The 25134-nt window shown below is 47.2% G+C and overlaps 1 protein-coding gene across 2 annotated transcripts in view; it reads right to left on the bottom strand.

The window, feature by feature from the left end:
- Nucleotides 1-3083: 3083 nt before the first annotated feature.
- Nucleotides 3084-25134, bottom strand: part of Clpb (ClpB family mitochondrial disaggregase) — a 138773-nt gene continuing 116722 nt past the window's right edge. For both annotated transcript variants that reach the window (XM_040284899.2, XM_005323160.4), the window contains 9 exons: nucleotides 16021-16098; nucleotides 14815-14870; nucleotides 10234-10278; nucleotides 9689-9850; nucleotides 5303-5459; nucleotides 4379-4452; nucleotides 4097-4216; nucleotides 3784-3888; nucleotides 3084-3393 (listed from right to left, as the gene is read on the bottom strand). In XM_040284899.2, the coding sequence (XP_040140833.2) occupies nucleotides 3145-3393; nucleotides 3784-3888; nucleotides 4097-4216; nucleotides 4379-4452; nucleotides 5303-5459; nucleotides 9689-9850; nucleotides 10234-10278; nucleotides 14815-14870; nucleotides 16021-16098 (1046 nt within the window). In that variant the 3' untranslated portion in view covers nucleotides 3084-3144. The remainder of the gene's footprint in view (nucleotides 3394-3783; nucleotides 3889-4096; nucleotides 4217-4378; nucleotides 4453-5302; nucleotides 5460-9688; nucleotides 9851-10233; nucleotides 10279-14814; nucleotides 14871-16020; nucleotides 16099-25134) is intronic.

A 25134-nucleotide genomic window follows, 5' to 3' on the forward strand; every position in this document is an offset into this window, starting at 1 on the left:
TCACCGTCACACACACAGAGAGAAAGAAGACACAGCTCAGGAGAGGAAGAAGCGGAAAAAGAATAGGCAAGTTTTAAGAATGGCAGTCATAAATCTACAGTATGGACTGGACTGAAGGTATCAATTTGAACTCATGGTTTTTAATAACATACAGATGTACAGATAAAATAAATTCAGATGTATGTGTGTATGCATGTGGTAACATACATAGATTTCTGAGCTGTGTCTGCTGAGAGGGCATAGACACAATGACACTCAACTAGTAATGTGTATACCCCGTGTTCAGACCTTGATTTCCTTTTTTTTTTTTTTTGGTACCAGGAATTGAACCTAGGGGCGCTCAACCACTGAGCCATATCCCTAGCCCTTTTTAAATTATTTTGTTTAGAGACAGGGTCTTGCTGAATTGCTTAGGGCTTCACTAAATTGCTGAGGCTGGGTTTGAACTTGTGATCCTCCTGCCTCAGTCTCCAGAGCTGCTGGAATTATAGGCGTGCACCACTGTGCCCGGCCAGAACTTGGTATCTAAGTACCAAGTAACCATCTGGTTTATTCAAGAATAAAGGAAACTGGGAGCTTCTTGGAGAAGTGGTTAATGTCAGGGCTGGGAAAAGGAAAATGTGAGTGAGCCTGGAACATCTTGTACCAGAAAGAGAGGAAGTGCTCAAAAAATATGGAAGCAATGTTGAAACAACTTGAAGGAGTTCTTAATGGCCAAATGGCCAACTTGACCAACAATCTATGCTCTGTTAGTAATAAAATCCACAGAATAAAACTATTGTCTACTAGCTCATACTGACATAAATTATTGGGTTCTTCGTTACAAAAGAACACTGATTAATAAATATAGATGATGAAGAAAAATTGATCATTAGGCAAAAACAACATTTATATTTGTGATAAACAAGAACCATTGAGAAGGATGTTAAAATCTGTAGACAAAACTCCAAGGATAAATAAGACAAAAGACTTTTATTAATTTAAAGGGGGAAATTCATATTCCCCTTGTATATAATTTTCTGTATAATTATAATTTTCTCTATAATTACACATATGTGTGTATTACATATGATAATTTTTTTTTTTTTTTTGCGGTGCTGGGAATTTAACCCAAGTCCTCATGCATGCTGGGCAAGCAGCTCTACCATTGAGCTACAGCTCCAGCCTGCAAATTCACACACCACTTTAGCTTTACAATTAAAGTAATATGACCTGCTGCTAGGTGGGTACAACCTTGTTTCTGTGAGCATCTTGCCAAAAATGTAGAGCCTTGATGAAACCAAGTGAAATTATTAGGCAAACCCAAATCAAAGGACATTCTACAAAAGAACTGGCCAGGACTCTTCAAAAGTGTCAAGGTCAAAGACTAAGGAGGATGGAGGAACTGTCACAGTTGGTGAAAATGAAGGAAACATGACAATAAAATACCATGTGGGATGTCCTGGATTGGATCCTGGAACAGAAAAAGGACACTGAGAGAAAATTCTCAAAATTCAAATGTCTGCCTATCAGTAATACTGTAGCAATGTTAATCTCCTGGTTCTGGTAACTGTAGTATGAGATGTTAATATTAGAAGAAACGGGTAAAAGGCATGAGAACTCTACTATTTTTGCAGCTTTCTCTAAGTTTAAAATTATTTCAAAACAAAAAGTAAAAAACAACAAAAGAATAGCAGTCACTGAGGTAGGGAGCAGCAGATGTGGCTCCAAGGGGTTAGCTGGTGACTACCAGAGCATGTGCTGGGGCCTGGGCCCTTGTTTCTGACAGCTTCAGACCATGCTATGTCATTTTCCCATTACCCAAGGCACTTTTATTTTTGCCTCCATTTTTTGCTTCCTGAAAGAAACTAGGTAACATTACAAGCCGGCAGTTCAGGGCTCTTGAGGAGCAGCTTGTCTGAGTCCTTCATAGTAATGTGCGGAGGACTGCCCCCAGGCAGCAGGGGAGGGTGAACGGAATGGTTACCAGTGGTGGCTACTGCAGGGGGTGCCCAGGGATGCATCAGGCTTTGCTGCATTCTGCCAAACTGGGTTGAAACATGGCAGATCTGTAGAATGCCCTCCATGAGGGGTAAGGTGTCCAGACTGTCTATCTGCTCAGTGACTAACAGAAGACTGAATTAACTGCAGGTTTATTCCAGGCTCACTTAGCCGGGACAACAGCTCTAAGTGAGGCAGAATCTGTGGGCACCTGCATGGAAAACTGGCAAAATTCAAATGTCTGTAGAATCAGTTAGAAGTACTGTAGCAATGTTAATTTCCTGGTTTTGGTAATTAAGAATGGTTTTATGACTCTCTCCCCCTGTAGCTTCCCAGAGTCTAGGTTGTTGGTTTCCTGGAGGAGAGCTCTAGGAACTTACATGGTCATCGGATACTCCTGTCCAGTCCCAGAGTAGAGCAGGATAATGAATGAGTCAGGTCGCCTAGTGGTACCTTCCACTGGCCTAGTCCCAAGGATAGAAAAGCAGTGTGGCTTGATCCAGGACATGGGGTAGGGAGGAATGGTGGGTGTGATATGGCAGTGGAAAGGGGTAAGTTTGATGGGTCTCTGCCTTAGAATTTCAAAGCATGGGAAAGAGGGAGCTATAGACTAAATTACAACCATCTGTGCCTGGGCCTTTGCACTTTTTCTCACTCCCAGTGGAGACATTCTGGGGATTGAGCTGCACAAGTACCAGCAGAGGATGGCAGGCTACAGTGCAAAATGGCTCCCTAAGACAGAAACTGTTGGAAATCAGAAAACTCTGAATCAAGGGGCTCTGGTCCTTGTCTTCTTCCAGCCAGATCTGTTTTTTGCTGCCATACTTCTGAGCTTTTGGGAACACTGATACAGTTCCAGTGACTACATGGAATGGGGATCATGCTGAAGGACAAAGAGGGACCTCCCTTGCATCTTGCCTTGAAGGGGTTAGAGAGGTATCTTCTCTCTAAAGACTTTTTAGCAGATTTTGGGCCCACAGAGGGCAGGTAGGCAGGATTCCTACTTCAGGACTTGGACAAAGGATGGGTCTTCCAAGTCTGTAAAGGAGGTAAACAGCCCTTAGGCTTGGCAGAGAGAGGGAGAGGCATGAGGGGAGGCTAGGTCAGTTGCCATGCCACAGCAAGGGGTCTTTATTGGATGTTCAGGGCACATACAGGTGGATGCTAGATTGTATAGCACACCTTCTCAGGGTGGAGTGGTGCCCGGATGTCCAGTTTGTGGGTCTTGCTGTCCTTATCGATGATCTCCAGTCGCAGCTTGGGTGGACGCTTCTCTGTCTGGGGTGAGGGCAGATCAGGGCTCTTGAGGAGCTGCTTGTCTGAGTCCTCCACAGTGATGCGTAGAGTACAGCCCCCCGGCAGTAGGTCCTGCTCATAGGCTGCCGCCAGCTGGTTCACCACTCGGCGCTCTACCTGCAGGTGGAGGCAGGTGAAGTGGTTGTCACTGTCTCAGACTGTGCCCAGTCTGTGGCCTGCAGCTGGTATCTACCATTTGCTTGGGCAAGTCAGAGACCTTCTCTGAGCCTCAGTTTTCTCATCTGCAAAGTGGGGTATCAACATCTACCCTGCAGGATTGTTCTAAAGGTACACTACTGTCAGTTACTGAGGCTCCCAGTCCCCTGCTTCAGGCAGGGTTCATGCTTGGCCATCCTCCAGATAGGAGTTTCAGTATTTTTGGTTCTGAAGGGGCATCAGCTCTGGGTATCGCCCACTCCAGCAGCAGGGGGCCCAGGCATTGGGTCTGGAGAGTACTGGGGAGGAAGAGGTGGAGGTGCCTCCCTTCTCTCAGGCTCCTGTGCTCACCTCATGTTTGATGGAGCGGGCACCATAGTGCACGTTGTAGCCATCAACCAACACGTCTGCCACCTCACGGTCCCACAGCAGTGTGATGTTGTGCCTTTGTTTGGCCTGAAATGGATCAGAGAGGCCTGTCTGCATGTGGCCCTTGCTTTCCATCTCTCACTACACTGGCCTGAGGCCCAGGACTGTGAAAGATAGTATGCCCCAGGGCTACTGGCCCCACACCAAGTGTTTCACCTTCAGGGGGAGGGATTGTTCCCTCCAGAGTTCTAGTGGACAGATGTCCCTTCCCCACCCATGGGCAGTCCCCTCTTACTCTCTTGGCCCAGAAGTTCAGTTCCTTGTTGACTAGCTGGATAAGCTCTGAGTGGCAGAAGGGAAGGAAGTACACGATCTCATTGATCCGTCCAAGAAACTCATCTCTCCGGAAGTGAGCCTGTAGGGCCAGGGTAGGGGCAGGATGAACTCAGTGGCCTGGGAAGGCAGGCACAGGAAAATTTCTGGACCCCACTGGGAAACATAGTGGCTTCCGTTTATTTGCTATGGTTAAGACCCTGCTCCCCCAGCCCTAGGCTCCAGCGCCAAGAAACACTCTTACTTTCAGGATGGGGCGAATCACATTCTCCTTAAAGTTCTTTGAGATGGTGATCTTGTCACTTATCTGGACGTCTCCTGCAGAGACAGAATCATAAACTGCTTACTTCCCACACTCAGGGAACTTTGGGGGCTATACCTATGAGATCCTGGTCACTAAGGCTGGCTGGCACTTGGTGTGGTCTCCTCACCTCCAGAGGTACTTTCTGAGGTCCTTCTAGCTCTTGAGTGTTATAAAGCTCCAGGGTTCTCAAGTGGGAGTTGCAGGTGATGGGAAGGACAGAAATCAGGGTCAAGGCTTGAGTTCTGACTCTGAAGAAAGTGTCAACAGGACTTATCCTGAATGGAAAGGTGAGAGGTAGAGCCTCTTGCTTGCTGGGTGCTCTAGGACCCTCTAATGCAGGGAGCTGTACTGGCTGAAAAAGGCTGTGCCCACTTCTGTGTAGTTTCTGACTTATTGTTCCTCAGGGTCTTATCTGTTGAGTTTGAGACTCTGGCTACCTTCTGTCCCTCACCCTGGCTGCCTCTGTCCAATCCTCTGTCTGGAGCCTTCCTATCACCCAGGAGATTTGGGGCTTTCTTTCTTCCTTTTTTCTTTTGGTACTGGAGACTGAACCCAGAAGTACTCTGCCACTGAGCCATATCCCCAGCTCTTTTTATTTTTTGAGACAGGATCTCACTAAGCTGCTAAAGCTGGCCTCAAACTTGTGTTCCTCCTGCCTCAGTCTTCCAAGTAGCTAGGCTGTGTGTGCTACCACATCCGGCAAGATTTGGGGCTTTCCTGAGTGGGGCATTCTTTGTCTGTCCCCCTCTACTTTCTGACATGGTGCCTTGTGTCTGCTGCCTACTAGGACCTCAATCCTACCCTTGTCCCAGAAGTGCGGGTGCTCAGGTTACTTGCCCATACAGCTCAGGTTATACACCATACCAAGGTTTTCAGCGATGCGGTTCCGGCTCATCTCCAAAGCTTCCTGCCTCAGCTGCAATGCGTGCTGTGCGATCTCGTCACTGGCCACATTGGAGGTCATGATGAAGATGGCATCCTTGCAGTCAATAGTTTTCCCCTTCCCATCTGTCAGTCGGCCCTGGGAAGGAATGGGGATGGTATGGTGAGGGAGCTGCAAGTCCGGACAGGCTTTAGTGCCCTCAGTACTCTTGTTCTCCAGAACACTCCCCCAGAACCCTGTGTTGCTGCCTCCCACCCTGAAGTTCAGCTGCTCCCCACTCCGGGTTCTCTGGGCACTGGACTCACAGCCTGGTAACAGAGCTCACTGAGGTTAAGTAATTTTTTCTCACAGCATCTGCTCCTCTGAGAGCACCTCTAGGCAAGATAGCACCTGCTTATAGACATCTCAGGGTGCCCAACTAGCCTTGGCATCCAGAAGTCAGTCTGATTCCCCACCCATCTCACTATCAGAATCCTACTCTGGGCAGGCTCTTTTGGGTACTGGGGACTCACTGTGACTTTAGCAAGTTCCCTGTCTAGAGAAGCCGAGACCCAGGAAATGAACAATCACAACGAGAAGGAAAGCCCAGGTCACTGCAGGAGTTCAGGGGTGGGAATCTTAAGAGGGTGACTGTGAGGACTAGATGTGGTCATGTTGGTGAAAGCACCTCAGTACACAATGCCGTGCATGTGGCCAGAGCAGATGATGTATAATACATTAATTGATATGTCTTTGGAGCCATCCTCCATCCTGACAGAGGGAAAGCAAATTAGGTTTCTACTTTAACCACCTTGGGACATTCCCTTGGAATGTTTAGCACTTTCAAGAAGTGACAGAGAAGACAGCATCTGTACTGAGACAGATTCACCAAGAAAAGAGAGCAAATGGCAGAGAGAAGATGAAGAACTATACAAGAACATGGTTCTGTAACCAATCAGGTCAAGGTGACAGAGCCCTGCCCACTCAGCAAAGCTCAAGGGCATCACTGTACAATAGCTCTGGACAGTACTGACAGTGATGATCAGGAACTGGTTGAGAGGAAGCAATTGAGTGCCAAGGGTGTGTACCAATAGGGCACTTCTGTTGTCACAGGTGCTCTTCTTGATGCTTTCAGTGCACTATTTTGTTATCTATTAGAAAGTTGGTCCTTCAGAGCAGAGGCTGGGAACACCTCTGTGTCCCAGGACAGTGCTGGGCACAGGGTAGTTGTTCAACACCTGCCTGCTGAATCCCTAAATCCTCATAACCATCCTTGGAGGAAGGTGAGTTGTGACCTCTGAAAAGAAACTGAAGCTCAGAGAGGTTAAGTAATTTTTTCTCACAGCTTGGTCTCAAAGCCAGAATACAGTACAGGGGAGTCTTGAACTGTGTGACTTCAGAGCCATGTCCTTCCCTTTGCACCAGGCAACAGAGAACGATACAATAGTGCTGGATAAATAAAGCTTTGTGTCATTTTCTTTCCCTCAACACAATTTTTTCAAAATTAGACCAAATTCAATTTGCATCCTTTGGTCCTCACTGAGAGCACTGGGACAGGTGCAAGGAGAGGACACCGCCTGGGAGTACCTGGGAAGCAAGCCTCAGGCAATAGATCACTGAGCTCCCACTGGTGGCTCCTGCCTGAGCCAGGGATGCTGGGCCCTGCCCCAGCTCCAGCCAGTCACCATCCTCATCATGCTTTCCCCTTCCTTGTCAGAGTGGGCCTGATGCACGGCCAGCCTGGCAAGTCTAAAGCCCATGCCTGGCAAGCCTAGCCCTCCTTAGAGACAAGAGGAGGCATGGTGCATTAGCTGAGTGATGTATGAGTGCTGGGTGTGCTTTCCAGTCTTGCTTTACTGGTCTAGGCCTCAAAGTTAGTTCCAAAGGGATCTATTCAGAAGAGGCATGGCACTGCAGGTCCTGAAGCTAGTCACTCTGCTGGAAGGGGATGTCTTGAGATTTTGCCACTAACTCTTCAGTCTGACTCCTGCTCATGGGCTCTAATTGCTCTAATCCAGGTTAATTCTGGATTGGGTGAGGGTGTGATGTGCCCAAGCATGTGTATAAGGCACTGTATGTTCCACACTTACCTCGCAGAGCTCATCTCTGAGGACTGAGTTCACACTCAGTCCTGGCCAGAGCAATAACCTAGCAGCAATTTCATTCTAAGAGATCAAAGCTGTGCTCATAACTGGGCCTGAGGATGGGTCCCAGGTGGGCAAGGGGAGCAGGTGCAGTGCACAACTGACCCAAAGGGTGACTTTCAGTGCTCATCTCTCTCCTGTTTCCTTGGCAATAACAATGTGTCCTAAAGCAGGAGCTGTCCTCATCCCACCAGCAACCAGAATGTGCATATTCTGGGTGAGGCTCAAATGGTCCCCGCAGGGTTATGGAGCTGCTTTTCCACTGTCTCATGAATCCTTAAAGGGAGGAGGAGTAGATGGGTTCCCTGGGGACTGGTATCTTCCTGGGAGTTCTGCCCTGGGCTATAGGTTCTGAGGTTACCTAGAAGTGACCCAGCATAAGTCCTGTGTGGTATTTTGATGATAGCAGTAAGTTTCTTGCTTTTCTGGTCCCAGGTTTAGAAGAACTGGGCTAAGTGAGGACTGGGGACTTCCCTCACAATTCCAGGCTGGATTTACTATCCTTACAACTTGCTATTGGACCCTAGTATAATGCCTGCCCCAGCAGAATGAACTGCCCTCTGGCTGCCTGTCTGCCCTACTCATTCATAACACAAGGCAGGGTATTTTGTCTGTGTCCCCTGCCATGCTCACTTTCCTGTGTGCTTCCCTGCAGACTGCACCCCCCTTTGCCTTAGCTGCTCGTCAGTTACTTAAGCTGTTCTAGAATGGGACCTGGGTTCCAATCCTCAATTCCCCCTTCCAGCTGTGTAACCACAGATAAGTTACTTACTCTAGCTTAACTTTAGTTTCCATGTCTATTAAATGGAGGCAGCAGTAGTTGCCTTCTTTCAGAGGGTCTTTGGGAGGGTTAGATGAGTTGCTACAGTGTATTTCTTACAAGGGTGCATGGCATGTAAAGGGCAAGGATGCAGAATATCACCACATCTCCTAGGCAGACTCCTCCAGAGGGTAAGGCTGGGTGTGGGCCACAGCTGTGACCTGAATCTCGCCAAGAGGCTGGAACAGAGTGGGAGGCCTCACTGTCCCTCTATTCTCTGAGAACTGGCGGCCTCTTTCACAGCAGGAGATCAGCTGAGTGGTTGGGAAGATGGAAGCAAATATGGGGCAGGGGAAGGATGCTGGGCCAGGTGGAGAAGGCAGTGGCAGCTGGGGACAGATTTAGTCCTCCTGGCTTGGTGTACCTGATGTATTGTTTGGGGAAGTTCTTCCCTACACCTATGTGACATGGGAAGCAAAACATTTCCTAGGGCACCTGGTGTTGGCTAATATTGCTCCTGTGTGGGAGACGAAAGCTCAGCCCCAGTTCAGCCCTTGGCTCCTCATGTCCTCCTGGCAGGGCAAGGTGCCTTGGAGAAGGTGAAGGCCATTTTCTCCCAAGACCAAGACCAACCCTTCCCTTGGCTCACTGGTAAGAAGGTACAAAGGACTAGGGCTCTGGGGCCAGATATATCTGCAGTCCAAACTTGAATCCTCATACACTTGCTCTGTGTCCTTGTATACATCATTTATAACCTTTTGGAACCTTAGTTTCTTCCTCTGAATTAAAAAAAAATCAGATAATTTCTGCCTTGCCCTGGCTATTGTTATGATTAGCACTAATGTCTGCTGAGGCGTAAGCAGAAATCTAGCACATAAAATATACTTCATAAAAGCATGTTCTTTTCCCATTCAGAGTTCACCCCACCTAGTGGGGTACTGCAGTTTTGTCAGGGGCCTGGAGCTCCTCCGAAGGGTCTAAAAGCCATGGTATTAACATCTCATCAGCAGTAACAATGTTGAGTGATTTAAAGCACTGGTGCAGACGAAGTCCTGTACACAGAGGCATAGAGCTGCTAGAGTCACGATGGTTCTTGGGAGTTTATTGATTCAGCCTCCTTGCTCGTCACATGAAGTCCCTGATGGCTAGAGATGGGCAGTGAACTGCCAAAGCTACCAAATCAGTCAGGAGCAGAGGGGAAACAAAAGTTCAGTGCTCTCCCAATGGAACCTCTGTCCCACTGTCCCTCTAGACGGCAGGCTGGGCAGCCATGAAATTGTCAACTATGGGTCAGTGCTGGTCTTCCCTGAGTGGCCCGCTTTGAGTCCTGTCCAGAGAGCCTCATCTGCCAAGTGACTAAATGTATCCAAGGAGGAGCAGTGAATAAGGATCAGACAGCCTCTGGGTCCTGGATTCCTGCTGTTCACAGCCCCCGATACCTCCAGGTGTCCCCACAACTCCATCCCGCCCAGGCTGACTTTCACCTCATCAAACAGCTGCAGCATGATGGTGAGCACATCTGGATGGGCCTTGTCCACCTCATCAAAGAGCACCACAGCATTGGGGCACTGCTTTAACTTCTTGGTCAACTGGCCACCCTCCTCATGGCCAATGTAGCCTGGTGGGGACCCAATAAACTTAGCCACCTGGTGGAAGGAGAAACATATGTTAGGAAGGCCTTTCTGTGCCTTTTGTCTGCAATATAGGGCCAGCATGGAAAGATGGCTTTATGAACGAGCAAGTGCCTGTCTCAAAAGGATGGTAGGCTATTTTTCTCCTGGTGTGGCAGAAATCCTGCCATGATAGGAGGGTAGACACATCTTCTCTATGATTACTCGTCAGAGCAAATCCCACACAAAACACATCAGTGACTGTTGCACAGCCCATCTGTACACCCCTCCCCCAATTCCCAGGGCTGCTGGAATTATGTCAGGCCCAAAGACCCAAATGACAAGTCATATAAAAACACCAGAACAGTCATGTCAACAGGACCCTCATATCATAGACTATCATTTCTGAAGAGACTCACCTCATGTCGCTCCTGGAACTCAGACATGTCCAACCTGATGAAGCCCTGGGTGGAAATAAGTCAAGAGGCGGGAAGGGCGTAGAGAGGTTAAGGTCATGTGGGGTAGGCACTGCTATCAGTGCACAGGATATGAGCCAGCAAGCATTTCCAGAGGGCCCCTGGCAGCCCTGCCTGCTGCGACACGCAGGCTTTGGGAGGGATGGAGGATGGCCACAGGAAAGCTGGGCATGCTGCCCAGGGGGAGCAATGGCTGGGAGTCACGAAGTTGTCTCTGACATGTAATAGCTGGCTTTCACTGGTGCTTACCTGTGCCTGGCAATGCCCTAAGCAAGCTATGAAGGGCTTAGAATGTGTACGAGTCTGAGGTTAAGTGCTCTCATCATCCCCACTTTACAGATGAGAAACGAAATTATAGATTAGATTAACTTGCCCAAGGTCACACAAGCTTGGCCACCCAAGCTCCATCTCTATGCTCTAAACCATTATGCTCTACTGTCTCGTATCATCCCCACTGCCAACTAGCTGGGCTCTTGAAGGATTTTGAGCTTTGTGCTCAGACATCAATGTCCTAGGCTACAGGGAGTATAGACTCTAGTGCTCACTTAACGTCAGGTAACCTGGCTTTCCAGCCTAGTTCTTTCTAATGATTTTTTTTTTAGTTGTAGTTGGACACAATACCTTTATTTATTTATTTTTATGTGGTGCTGAGGATCAAACCTAGGTCCTCACACATGCGAGGTGAGCACTTTACCGTTGAGCCACAACCCCAGCCCCTCTTTCTAATGATTTGTTAAGCAACTTTAAACAAGTCTTTGGGGTTAGTTTTCTTGGCTGGAATCACTTTAATTTCCTAAGATCTTTGCTTGGTATTACCTACAAAGCAAGGCAAGAGCAATTACAGCAGCATCCAACATACATCAATTGCTTATTATGTGTTAAGAATGGTGTCTAACATTTTACTTCAGCATCTCATTTAACCTTCATTACAATCCAATGGGATGGACACCATCATTGAACTAATTTTACAAATGAGAAAACTAATACACACATCATAGGGTAGAGCTGGGATTGAAACCCAGGTGGTTAGACTCAAATGCTTGCTCCTATGCCTTTCATCAGACTGCCATGTAACTGCAATTGTTGGGCTCTGTCATCCCACCTCATGATGATATCATAGAACACCATTAGGGTCCTTCTCAAGGATTATGAACTCTAGTAATTAAAGTCAACAAAGCTGCTCTATGTGAAAGGAACACTAGAGGCTGAGAAAAAAGGCTCATAAATAGATCTGATTAAAAAAATTGTATATGGGGCTGGGGATGTGGCTCAAGCGGTAGTGCGCAGGCCTGGCATGCGTGCGGCCCGGGTTCGATCCTCAGCACCACATACAAACAAAGATGTTGTGTCCGCTGAAAACTAAAAAAATAATAATAAATATTAAAAATTCTCTCTCTCTCTCTCTCTTTAAAAAAAATTGTATATGGCTGGGGATTTGGCTCAGTAGTAGCGTGTCTGCCTGGCATGCTTGAAGCCCTGGGTTTGATCCTTAACACCACAAATAAATAAATAGATACAACACTGCTTCCTGCTTTGTGTGGGTACCTGTGAGTACATAAGCCAAAAAAAAAAAAAGTGTAAATGCAAAACCACCTTGTTAGGTAGCAGGATCCAGATGTATTAGTGTCCCTTCACAAATGAAGAAACTAAGGATCAGAGAGCCACAATTGGGATCTAAGCCACTAGCCTCCCAGGCCAGTGCCTATTTTATTTCATGAGTCATCTTGGTGAGACCCTGTTTACAAATGGGCTCTGAACTGGATTCTTTTTTTCCTTTTTTTTTTTTTCCCTGTGGTACTGAGGATTGAACCCAGGGCTAGGCAAGTGTTCTACCACTGAGTTAACACCTTCCAGTCCTTTTTATTTTTTATTTTTTTATTTTGGGACAAGGTCTTGCTAAATTGCTCAGGCTGGCCTCTGGGATTACAGGTGTGTGCCACCATGTCTGCCACGAATCTGATACTTTATGTGTATATTGCTCCACATGAAGCCTCAGGTATACTAGTTAGAAGATAGCTTATAGCCTAGGACTCGCTTGGATTTTGTGGGTAGGCTTCAAACATGCCTATCACATGGCCAGAAAATTTCTGTTGAACATATTCTGCAATGAGTTGGTCACAGGGCTTGGCTAGCTCTGTTTTTCCTAGGAAGAAAGAAGCGAGAGGAGTTGGGTTAGGACTAAATGACTGGAAATGCATGGAGTAGGAGTGTAATTCATCACCTACGAGTTAAAAATAAAATGGATGATTTTATTGGGCTTCTCATGCCTCTCATCTCCCTATGTGAAATGGGGACAAACTGATAAGTTTACAAACTAGCCTCCCAGAGCAGCTGAGAACAATGGTGTTGAGAGAAGAGTTAAAGACTAGATTCCCCTGACAAGTGACCTTAGACAAGTCTCTTGATGCCATAGGGTCTGCTTTCTTATCTGAAAAGCAGGTCTAAGTTGACATCTGTGCTAGGTCCCTCATAGGATCAAATAAGACAGTGGTAGCCAGGTACTATGTGAGAAGGGAGTGAGGCACACATACAAGTCAAGGGAGCAGCGCTGAGCTAGCTATGATTTGTATCATCTCCCTTGACGATCAAAACTGCATCAGACACAGGACTAGACAGCCTGACCCTGAAGCAAGAGAGCTGAAACATCATGGAGGGCAGGAGACTGAGCACTGGAACTTGAGCCAAGGAATGGGTGGCTCTAGAGGTCTGCCTACCATGTCCTGCTGCCTCCTGTGGTGGGTATGGGCGGATGATGGTGTTACTTCTCTTTCTGGATGAGACATGTACAGAAGGACACCATCATCCCACCTGTAGGACACCCTGCACTGGGACTGATCTGTCTCCCATTTTGATGTGCCAACTAAAAAATTATGTGCATCATCAGTTTTTTAACAAGTCCCTTCTCCTTTCTACACCAGCAAGTCAGCAGATACTTTCCTTCTACTTCCACTGTGTATGAAGACATATTAAGACAGCTTGGATAAGGAGATTATAATTTGTAATTAAATATTAACCTTTCTGACAGTATTAAAATTAAACCACTCAGAATTCTTCATTCCTAATCAGGTGGTTCCTGCCCGTAACTGCATCTTCCCTAATAGTCTTGCTAGTTTATGGCCCTTTCCAGAGTGCTAATTGTTTCAATTGCTGCCAACCTGATAAATTGTCTTAAAAATGCTATTTCAGTTGGAGCATATTAGCATGCCATGTGCTACTTCTTGCCTGCCTGCATGTCAAGTGGGTCTGCTCTGAGTTTCACTGAGGCAGAGCATAGCTGCTCGGCCAGTGAAAAGCCTTCTGCCAGTTCTTAGGAAGAAGCAGGCTCAGGAGGACATAGCCTGAGTGACCTTGTTTCTGTGGCTGCCAGGTTCTCTGGGGGGTGGCAAGAATTCAGGAGGTTACAAGTGGAATAGGAATCCAGGACTCTGCTTCTGGGAGCCACTTGGCTGGCAAGACCTAGGCAAGTCCTCATCATCTTGGTGGGGAGTGCATGGGGTGAGGCATGTCTTAGGCAACCTCCAGTGTGGGAGATCGACCTCCCTCAGCCTCATGCTAGGAAGGCTGGTAGGAAGTTTACCTTTCATTAAGCTGTTTTGTATTCTCTCTAAGGATTGCTTTCTCTAGAGTGTTTCCTGTCAGCATGGACAAGAGTCAAACTGAGTAGGCTTCGGAAAGCTGAGTACAAACACACAGGGGATGAAGATGGCCCTTTCCTGTGGAAAATCTATGGCTCTGAGCCTTGTGAAGGAACATTAGAAGCAGCCAACATATAAGGCATTAAGAAACCAGGTTTCAGGGACTGGGCTTGTGGCTCAGTGGTAGAGCGCTTGCCTAGCACGTGCGAGGCTCTGGGTTGGATCCTCAGCACCATATAAAAATAATAAATAAATAAAATTTAAAAAAAAAAAGAGAGAGAGAGAAACCAGGTTTCAATGGTCATGCAAAATGAAAAGAAGCAACAGGAATCATCTCATTCCCATTTTCTCGGACAGCTGCCAAGTCTTCCTCTGGCACAGCCTTGACTGTGTGGACACCTCCCCAGCCAGAGTGCCTGGGGAGAGAGTGCCTTAATAAACACTGCATTTCAGGCATTCAGCACAACACCTGGCATGATGTGGGAACTTGACGATGTTGTGTGGATGAATCAGACCTGGTTTTCCCAAGAGTCAGGTAGACCGAGGATTATTATTCTTATTTCAAAGTTGAAGAAACTGAGACACAAAGAGGTTAGATAACTTCCCCAAATTCCTGGAACAACCGGTGGCCAGAGCTGAGGCTTGTTTCTTGGGGGGGTGGGTACATCTTTTTGATTCTACTACTAGATTCAGAGAGCCTCAGATTTTTTAAAAAATATTTTTTAGTTATACATGGACACAATATCTTTCTTTTGTTTGTTTATTTTTATGTGGTGCTGAGGATCAAACCCAGTGCCTCACATGTGCGAGGCAAGTGCTCTGCCACTGAGCCTCAGGTTTTTGATAGGTCTCTATGGTCTGCAGAAGATACCTCAGTCCCAGCCCTTACCTTTTTGGCATCTTTGTGCATATATTTGGCTGTCTGCTTGGCTAGCTCTGTTTTTCCTAGGAAGAAAGAAGAGAGAGGAGTTGGGTTAGGACCAAATGACTGGAAATGCATGGACACTAGACAGCATGTCTTTTACAGATGGGAATACTGAGGCTCAGAGATTCTCCCCAGGTCACTTATGAAATTGCATTTTGACTTTTCTGCGGATGGTGTCAAGGCCATTTCTCTGTAGCTGCATCCTAAGAGTGGGGGGATGACTAGTCTAGAGCCAATTTGCCCTCTGAAGCCCGCACAAACTTCATCCCTCCTGGGAGTGCACTGGCTTTCTTGCTCTCTGCCCCACATTTCTCTGACATTCAGTCAGACCCCAGAATCACATGCTAAGAAGCCACTGGGAAGGGATGAAGAGTACGTCTTATTGGCTTCACCGTCCTTCTTTGTGATAAAAGGAAGGAATGATAATACCAAATTGGTAGCTCTGAAGGGCCATTGGGAATGGCCACTGGAAATCATTGTGGTACAAAAGGTCCACACCATCATGGTTGAAGGGTGGTACCTTTTAGGATCCTACATCTGAGGAGAGTTAGGTCTATAAAGGTGTCTGAGGTGAAGATGAGACAACTAAGTCATGAAAGCCCTGTCAAGGCAATGGTGGGAGGTGGGAGTGGAGGTCTGTGAGGGTGGAGAGTGAGGAGCTAAGAATGCCTCAGACAAGGCAGCTCAACTGGCTAGAAAAATACCTAACCCATGTTACTGCAACCAGTCCTGCTGCGACCTCAGCACTGTGCTGCTCACTGGGGCTTTCTTTAGCTCCCTAAAGCTAGGCTGTCCTGAATGCAGCTGGGTGCTGAGCAGTGGAGGTGGTTCAATTGTTCCCAGAGGGGAGCCTGTGGGGATGCAAGTGCCTGGGCCAGGGCTAACAGGCCTGAGGCCTGGTCCTCTAGGTGAATTAGTCCTTATTCCACAGCTTCCAGGGGAGGGTCATGATTCTAGCTGTTTACAACATGGCAGATGATTAAAAACTCAGAGTCCTCTTTTTGGTGGCTCTATAATTTGGAGGCAGTTGCTTCTGGAGCTGGGATTTGAACTCAAGATGGGTGTCATGACCCCTGGCCCACAGCAGCTGGGGCTGTCGAGCGTGGGCCAATCCCCTCCCCACCACCCCGCCCGTTCCCCTTCCCCAATGTCTGATTTGTTCCTGATTACCTATTCCAGATGATCCCAAGAAGAGGAAGACCAGAGGGTGTTCTTCGTCGTACCAGCCATTCTCCTTCCTCCGGATCGCTATGGCCAAACACACAAGACGGGGGACGGGGAGGGAGGCAGATAAATCAATGACACAAAAGGCAGGATAATTATCACTAAGTATACAATATGTTTTACTGCTCTGCGCCCACTCAAAGTCCTCACTACCATTAGTGCTGCCTAATCTGATTAGCTGGCAAGGCCCCTAGAGACACCTAATCAGGTTAGCATGGATTTGGAAAGCTGCCCAGAGCAGATTTCGGATAAAGTTTTCCAGGATGAGCACTCAGCGTTGCCAGGGAAACTGAAAGGCGGGTGGATGGTGAATGGAGGTGAAGGGGGTGGGGGATTGGTGAAAGAGAATTTGAGAGGAACTTTAGCTTTCGCTGGCTACCCCTCTTCTTACCTATGCAAACATGAGAGGCAGAAGACCACGGCAGGTTTTAGCCATTTGGGGTGTGAGCTCTGGGCTCTTTCCCATTTGGGGAAACCAAGGTTTTGTATGCTCTCTGGATTAGGAAGTGGAAAAAGCCATATGCATTTTCAGGAACTAATTGAGGGTAGTGTGGAGCTTGGAGTGTGGATGGAGTAAGCCACTTGGTCAGCATCCCTACTAACCATGGCATCCGGTGAGAAAGATCTGTACCAGGTTCCCTTGGGGTTTAACTCTGCTACAGCAAGCCCTGACCTCTCTTCTTCAGCAAGAAGAATGTAATCAAGGGCTATGCATTCAAGGTGAGAAAATGAAGTGCTTAACTACAAAATCGGAGAATCAGGCCCAGAAGCACTGCTCAAGGGTAAGCAGGGAGTACTGCGAGGCAGAACCATAAGAATCACTTATTGAACATGCTGCGTGCTAAGCACAATTGGAAAATTCACCACCAATGTATTTACTCAAGACCCACACACCAATGCCTGAAGAGTAAGTATTTTTTAACTCCATTACACTGAGCAGGAAACTGAGGCAACAGATACATAGTACACAGAGGTACTTCTTTCTCTAAACCTGCCATCTTTTCAAAACAAAATCACATAAGGTTTCTTTAAAAAGTGAATATCAACTTGGGTGGAAACATGGAAGTCAGGAGCAGGAAGAGCCCTGTGTAATGTCAAGGTCTGTCTGCAGATGAAACATCATGTCTGGTCTGGTCCCCAGGGTGTTGAGGGGAGGGGAGGTGATTAGCAAAGGGATAAATGTTAGAAGGCAAAGCCTGGAAACTCAGTCAATCAAGAAAGAGTTGGCAGTCTTAGGGATTCTTCTGCCAGTCTTGAGGAGCCAAGCTCCTAACAGTTATACTGTGTGGCTTTCAAAGAAGCAACTGCAGATGTCAGGGAGGCCTTTTTGTAAGAAGTGGGACTATGGAGGCCTGGCAGGATTTGGATAACTGGCTAGTATGACAGAGGTGGAGAGATGGGAATGAACATGAGGAGCAGTGTGGGGGATCAGGTTATGAGGGTCTGGACTACCTGTCTTAGGAGTTTACCCCACGCTGTGGTCTTCCTCACTTTTTTCCCCCCTGTGGTGCTGGGAATCAAATACAGAGCTTCATGCATGCCAGGCAAGTGCACTACCACTGAGCCACATTCCCAGCACTCACTTCTGTCTTTAATGTTGCCACCTAAAGCATACTCTCTCTTCACTCTGGTCTCAGTAGAAACAAATGAGAACTGCAACTTCATAGATGTTGGACAAGTCACTTTTGCCTGCCCTGGAGATGCTCTCTGAGAACTCTGAAAGGACTTAGAACACTCAGTCCACCTCTCTTGAGGCTAGGATCCAGATCTTCTCTAAGTGGAACTCACAGACCTCGCAGGTACCTGAACACTAGGGATGAAGCAGGGAAGTTCATGTCTGGTTGAAGGGGAGTCCCTGGTGTCCCGGCAGAAACAGGGAGTTGGGGATGAGGGTATCTGGAGGTAGCAGAGGTATTAAAATGGCAAAAGCTAGACTTTCGTGAATACTAAATGTGAACATGTGTGCATGTGTGTTGGGGCAGGGGTGAGAGGGTTCACCTGAAAGGAGGTGCATTCTTCCAAAATTTGGCTAAATTGAGAATCTAGGTTGGGAAGAGGTTGAGTATGAACTCGGTTCAGGCTTGATGGGGCATCAAGTGAGGCAGGCATGGCTCAAACAGGTGACCTGGGGGGGATGGGGTTCCCCAGTTTATCATACATGAGGTTCTGATCTTGGCTCCCCCCCACCCCCAGCCCATCCAGAGCTGCACACTGCTGGGCTGTGCAGTATAACACACACCATGGAGAATGTGGAATTGAATTATGCCTGGGGCCATCTTTTTCCCCTTCTTTTCTAATAATGCACCTGGGAGAGAGCTCTTTATAATGCCATACAGACTCCACTGCACAGCTGTCCCTGGTCAATTCTGCCAGACCCAGGGCATGAGTCTGGGGTGGGCTTGATCTGGGCCCCCCATGAAACAGGTGAAATGCCAACCATTAAACAATTACAACTCTGGATATTTCTAATAATATCTGAAGAGAAAAACGGCCAAGCAGATGGAGTCCGACAGAATGAAAAATGGAAGCAGCTAGGAAGGACTGGGGAAGGTGAGCTCCAGGGTGTGCGGTGGGCAGGGTGGCTGGGGACCAAAGCTGGGGAGCCCAGAGGGTCCCTTCAGGCCTGAGCAGAGGCTGGAATAGACAAAGATCTGGATGGGCCCATGTGCCTGTGGCTGTTAAGTGCTGCTGGACTCATGATGGACCAGCAATGTGCAACTAACTCCGCCATCACTTTACAGTCTGTAAAGATCCTCTGTAGAAGTAATTTCATCTCAGCCCCATTATGAGAATATAAGGCAAGTAGGGTAGGAAACTGGATTCCTGTTTTATAGATGAGAAAATATGAACAAAGAAGTTAGGAAACCTGCTTGAGGTTACGCAGGTAAATAAGTGCAGACTCTAGGCTTCCCCTGGCTGACTCTTGAGCCTAAACTGGTGATTCAGGAGTGCAGGGAAGGCGGGCAGCTATCCCTGGCTCTCTGCTGCTCTCCTCACATCCTTGTCTCACCTGGAAGAAGCTCCCTCTGTAATCTTCCTGTCTGCTTCACTCAGCCATTTGACACATGGCCTCAGGAGCCCCTGTCCTTGGCCTAACCACTGTTCTTAGACTTCAAATGGTATCAGGGCCTCTGCATGGGCAGCCCAGCCCCCTTCCCTGATGGGCCCCAACCAGGATCCTCTGCCTGGTGCCTGCTTTGCTGGTGTCCTGTCCCTTTCCAGGTGCTGTCTCCTGGCCACATCTGTCACTACGGGATCATCTGAAAACTCACCTGCAACAACTCATTACAATTCATTTCACAACAGCACATCTACCCCACTAATTCCTGGGTCTGCACTCTCTGGTACATGCTCATTTATAGACTGGTATGGTGGAGGGGGCAGGAGTCACAGGAGTTAGCTCAAAGTCCTGTCTCTGTCATTTACTAGTTGAATGGCTGAATAAAACACTCATTCCTTTAAAGCCTCAGTTTCTTCATCTATAAGATGGAAACAGGTATGTCTCTGTGCCACCCCAATATGAAGATGAAATGAGTTAATGGTTATGAAAGCATTTTATAAGCTGTGAAGAATGAAGTAACAGTAAGAATAAAAATAATGAAGTCATAGCTTTGGTATTTTATACATCTCTTTCCTCCTTATGATAATTCTAAGTGGATTCCTGAGGGACCCCTATGACTAGCCCAACACGGTTTTAATGTTTGCTGTCTAAATGAAAGACCAAGTCTTGGTCTTTCTGGAATCATAAGCAGGAAAGAGTAGTTTCTTCAACTCTCATTTTACAGAGGGGAAGAATGCAGCCGGGACCTGTCTGCTAGTGCTCCAGCTGGTTTCTACTCCCCTTGGGTGAAGAAGGCTTCCACTCCCTTCTAAATCCTCTCTAGAGAGCTCTATGCACTGTTCAGCTCTTGCCAGGAACAGGCCTAAAACAAGGTTTGTGCCTTTTAGAAAAACGCTGCTATGAAAACTGTGAGTTCCAAATGGGGTGGGTGGACCAAAACCAGTGTGGGAAAGCCATTTGTGCCTGAAGGATGAGGGGAGACTGCCAGACAGCTGGGGGATGATATGATATTCCAAGAAGGCCCCAGCATGTGGAAAACTGGAGTAAAGAGTTGCCTCTTCCTCCCACCCCAGGTCTTTGCCTCCACTCAGCTCAAGGCAATGGGGTAGACTAGGGGGGCTGACTTGTGCTCCTTGATAAGTTCTAATGATCTAGCATGGAGGTTTTCTTTTCTTTCATAAAAGAAACATAACCTGGGGACGTGACTGTTCCATGCTAAGGCATCTCCCAGGGAACCAGCCCTTTGGACTGACACTCATGGTTAAGTTCCCCTAGGGTCTAGCTACCAGCAGTGTCAAAAGGGGCTCAGACTTTATTTACTGAAGTTCAACAACCTTTATATCTTTGGATGCCCAACCTCATAAACAGCTGATGGAAGTAGTACCTGACCGTGGAGAGAGAAAGGCCCCTCAAACACAGCAGACCCATGTGGTAAGAGCAATGACAAAAGTAGCTACTGGAAGCTCAGAAAACAGCCTGACTCCAAGGAAGGACTGAAGTAGGGGCATCTGGGAGAAGTGTAGGTCTTGAATATGTCAGCAGGTAAAGAAGAAGTGGAAGCGCAGGGCAGCCTACGGAACCAGAACAGCAGAGTACAGGCAGGGACCCTGAAGCAACATGGTGAGGGTTTAGAGCTGCAAGCAGTTCTAAAATTCAGGAATGACCCAGATACATTTCTCACACCAGATACCAGCTTTCAAACAAACAAAAAACCCAATCAATAATCGGGCAAAGGAACTGATCAGATATTTCACAGAGGAAATATGAATGGTCAACAAATATACGAAGAAATGTTTCAACATCACTAACAACTGGAGAAATGCAAATTACAACTACACTGAGATTTCATCTTACTCCAGTCAGAATGGCAATTATCAAGAATACAAGTGACAATAAATGTTGGCGAGGATGTGGGGAAAAAAGGCACACTCATACATTGCTGATAAGACTGCAAATTGGTGCAACCACTATGGAAAGCAGTATGGAGATTCCTCAGAAAACTTGGAATGGAACTTCCAGTTGACCCGGATATCCCACTCCTTGGCATATACCCAAAGGACATAAAATCAGCATACTATAGTAATGTAGCTACATCAATGTTTACAGCAGTTCAATTCACAATAGTTAAGTTATGGAACCAACCTAGGTGCCCTTCAACAGATGAATGGATAAGAAACTGTGGCATATATACACAATGGAATATTACTCAGCCATAAAGAAGAATGAAATTATGGCATTGGCTGGTAAATGGATGGAACTGGAAAATATTATGCTAAGCGAAATAATCTAATCCCCCAAAACAAAGGCTGAATTTTCTCTCTGATATGTGGATATTGACTCATAATGGGAGGGGATAGTGGGAGCAGTGGAGGTTGGGGGAGATGGGAATAGAAAAGACAGAACAAATCAGATAAAACTTTCCTATATTCATATATGAATACATGACCAGTATATCATATACAACCATATCATATACAACCACGAAAATGGAAAGTTATACTTCATGAACATATGATGATATCTCAAAATACATTCTGCTGTCATGTATAATTAAGAAGAATAATAAAAAAAAGATAGCAGTTTTCAAAGGTAGGGCCCAGAAAGGTACAGGGCTTGGGAAGATTGCCCTTTTAGATTAGTTGATGAGGGAACTGGAGCACGAGAGGTCAGTGCTCCTGGTGTGACACGTGGCTGATTCTGAGATTCTGTACATGGGCCAGACATTGACACTTCTAGCAGGGCAGTTGAGGTGGAAGAGTTTGCTTGAGGAGACACAGGGGATTCATAGAGTTAACTGGGATTGGGTGGAATGGTACCAGGCATAGGGAGTTCCAAGGTGGCTGTCAGGTACATGCAGGTTGACCTGCTGCCCCAGAGAGGCTTCTTAGAGAAGGTCTGGGGAAAGGCTTGCCACCCGAGGGGTCAAAAGTCAAGCAAAATGGCTGTAATTAACAATCTCACTAGAGTGTGGTTCCTTGTCATAGCACATTACAGAGCCTGACAAGGAGCCACAGCAGTAAATTAATTTCACAAACTGCTCAGCATCTACTTTGACCAGATGCTGTGCTTGGAATTGGGAAAATAAACCAGGAGTCCACAGTGCACTGGTCCTAAACAGGGCTGGCCCAAGGAGAAAGCAGTCAGTGTGGGGGATGGGCTGGGGTGGGATGGAAATAGAAGGGCCAGAAGAGAAGGAACCACAAGCCTATGGCAGCAATGACAGCAGAGATCAGCTTGGCGGCATGTGCAGGGAGGCAGAGGCAGGTGCTATGGCTGGCCTTCTGTGCCATGTCAGGACAGCAAGGCCACTCAAGGTTTCCAATATGGGAGGGGCATTGTTAGATGTGTGTTTTCCAAAGATTAGCCAGCGAGGAGAACTGATTCTAGGGAAAGGAAAGGAAGCAGGAAGACCACTGCCATGGTTCAGGCTGCTTGTGCTTGAGCCAGGGCAATGGTATCAGGAACAGAGGGGCGAGGCCAGTCTTGATAACCTTTAAGAGGTAGAATGATAGAACTTGATATTTGGGCTGTCAGGGGTGAGGGGGTGGGAGGAGCCACAGATGAATGGATAAAGAAACTGTCTTTAAATGTCTAAATTCCTATTTAGGAGATCAGTGAATGTGAACAGACAGCTGGCTGTTTTTCTGAGGATGATGAGGGGCTTAGAGGTGTTGTGTTCCCAGGAGGTCTGCCTGACAATGTGGGCACCTTCCCTTCCCCATAATTCACAGCTCTGGATTCTAGAAGAAGAGCCTCATTTTCTGTGCCAAGGCTCTGGTTTATGGTATGCAGGCTGGCCCTGCTTTGGCTCTGATGACCCCATGAGACCAGAGAGGTCATGGGGCCTGGGTTGTGGGGCTGATGCTTTATCTCCTCTATTTGTAAGGTGGTAACTGTGAGCCAGCCTTGCTACAGGCCCTGCAGCTGGGGATCACACTGATAAATTCACTGTATTACTTTGCACAAATCAATATCCCAGCACTTACCAGGGGTTGATGTGACCGAAATTGGTTTCAGCCAATTCGTGAGGGTAATAAATGGCCATTTATCAAATCAATTCATTCTGCGGCACTTCTCTGGCTACCCACCCTCATGGTACCCATGGGGTGCCAGGCTCCATCAGCCAGTGCTTAGTACACATGTGATGCTATGCTAGAGGATCACGGAGGCCTGGCCTAGCTTCTAGATGTACCTTACTCCCCTGTACCTGCTTTGGTTTTGAGGTACTGGGTGCTGTGTGCCATCACAGTTCTAACCCACAGTGCCTCATCCTTTGCCTGGTCCTGTACCTGCAATCACCAGGCTAGGGTCTAGGAGCCTCTGGGAGCTGGTCACAGGAAATGAACATGGCTTGGAACAGTATCATGAGACGCCAGTTATAGGGATTCTCAGCAAGATAGGTGCACAATTACTGCCTTATAAATGGAGGTTGAGCATCAGCCCTGCTCAACCTGGGCCCCAGGGGCCACTCTGTCTTTTCTAGGGTTTCTGTAGACATAGCAGGGTTGGTCTACATATGATGGCACATGGAACAGGGCCTTTCCACTGACCTGAGGCAGAGTTAAGGTAACAGAATAGAGGTTTTAAGTGGGAGGAGGCACTCAGGGTACACATTCTGACACATCTTGGAGGTGAGGAATTGAGTCATCTACTCTTGCTCTGGGCCAACAGTAAAGAGAGGCAAGATGGGTGACCCATCAGAAGTTAGTGTATAACCAAGAAAGTGGTGAGATGGGGCTAGGATTCAGTCTTGTGGAAGAAAACTGATCTGAGCTTGACTTTAGGAGCAGAAGATTCATGCCAGGTGTGGCATGAATTGCTGTAATTCCAGCAATGTCCGAGGCTAAGGCAAGAGGATCCCAAGTTTGACACTAGTCTGAATAACTTAGTGAGACACTGTCTCAAATTAAAAAATAAAAAGGGTTGGGGATATAGGTCAGTGGTAGAATGCCCATGAGCATCCAGCAGTGTAATAAAACTATAAATAAACAAAAACAGCTTTAAGGCTGAACATCTTTTTTTTTTTTTTCCTTCTCCCAGTGTTAGGGATTGAGCCCAGGGCCTGACACATTAGACAAGTGCTCTAACACTAAGCTACATCTCTAGCTCCCAAGGCTAAACATCCTAAGGATAGGGACTAGGCTGTATGGCAGACAGGAAAGAATACATATTTAGAGTTCCATGGTCCTGGACTTGGTACCCTACTACACAGGTGAGAAAACTGATGTTTAGAAAAGCTGAGGCTGAGCTGCATGGCAGGTGAGTGACAGAACAGATTGGTCAAATTAGCTCAGTATCTTCCTGTTTCTGGGGAGTGTCATGGCTTGTGAACTTGAGGAGCTGGTGAGAAGTAGGAGGTCAAAGGACAGCAGGTGGCCTGCTGCAGAAGTGTGTAAGAAGCTGAGAAAACACCGTAAGGGGGCGGAGGCTGAAGCTTGGTGGTAGAGCGCCTGCCTCTCACATGTGAGGTGCTGGGTTCAATCCTCAGCACTACATAAAAATAAATATATTAAAAAACAAAAAACACTGTAAGGGCAGCTGCAGTCCTGGTTCAAGTAGATGAGAGACTCTAGAAGGAGGTGCTTTATTAGATCTCCATCCAGGTAATCAGTGTCTTGAGTGGGCTATGCTTCTCCTTAACCCATGAGGGCTCCCAGAATCTCTGCTCCCTTCACCTCTGACATAGCTTTGGAAAAGGAGTTGGGATAGCAGCTGGGAAGAGATGTCTGCCTCCAGACCCCAAGGGGACAGTCTGGTGTGATCTGGCCTGCATAGTGGGGCCCTGCACATTCATAAAAGTTCTCCCCAGCTCCTGTGTGTGCCAACAGGCCACTTTCTGACCTCTAGCTGGGGAAGCAGTTTCAGTCTATGGTCTCCTTTCCTCTGCTGATTTGGTCAGATCCCTGATGAGGGGTTCACATGGGGTGAGATGCTTGGAGAAAATAATAAGCAATGTGTCAGTGGGACTGATCAAGACCTCTCAGGGCAGTGAGTTTAAA

The sequence above is a fragment of the Ictidomys tridecemlineatus genome, chromosome 4 (assembly GCF_052094955.1).
Source record: "Ictidomys tridecemlineatus isolate mIctTri1 chromosome 4, mIctTri1.hap1, whole genome shotgun sequence".
NCBI lineage: Eukaryota > Metazoa > Chordata > Mammalia > Rodentia > Sciuridae > Ictidomys > Ictidomys tridecemlineatus.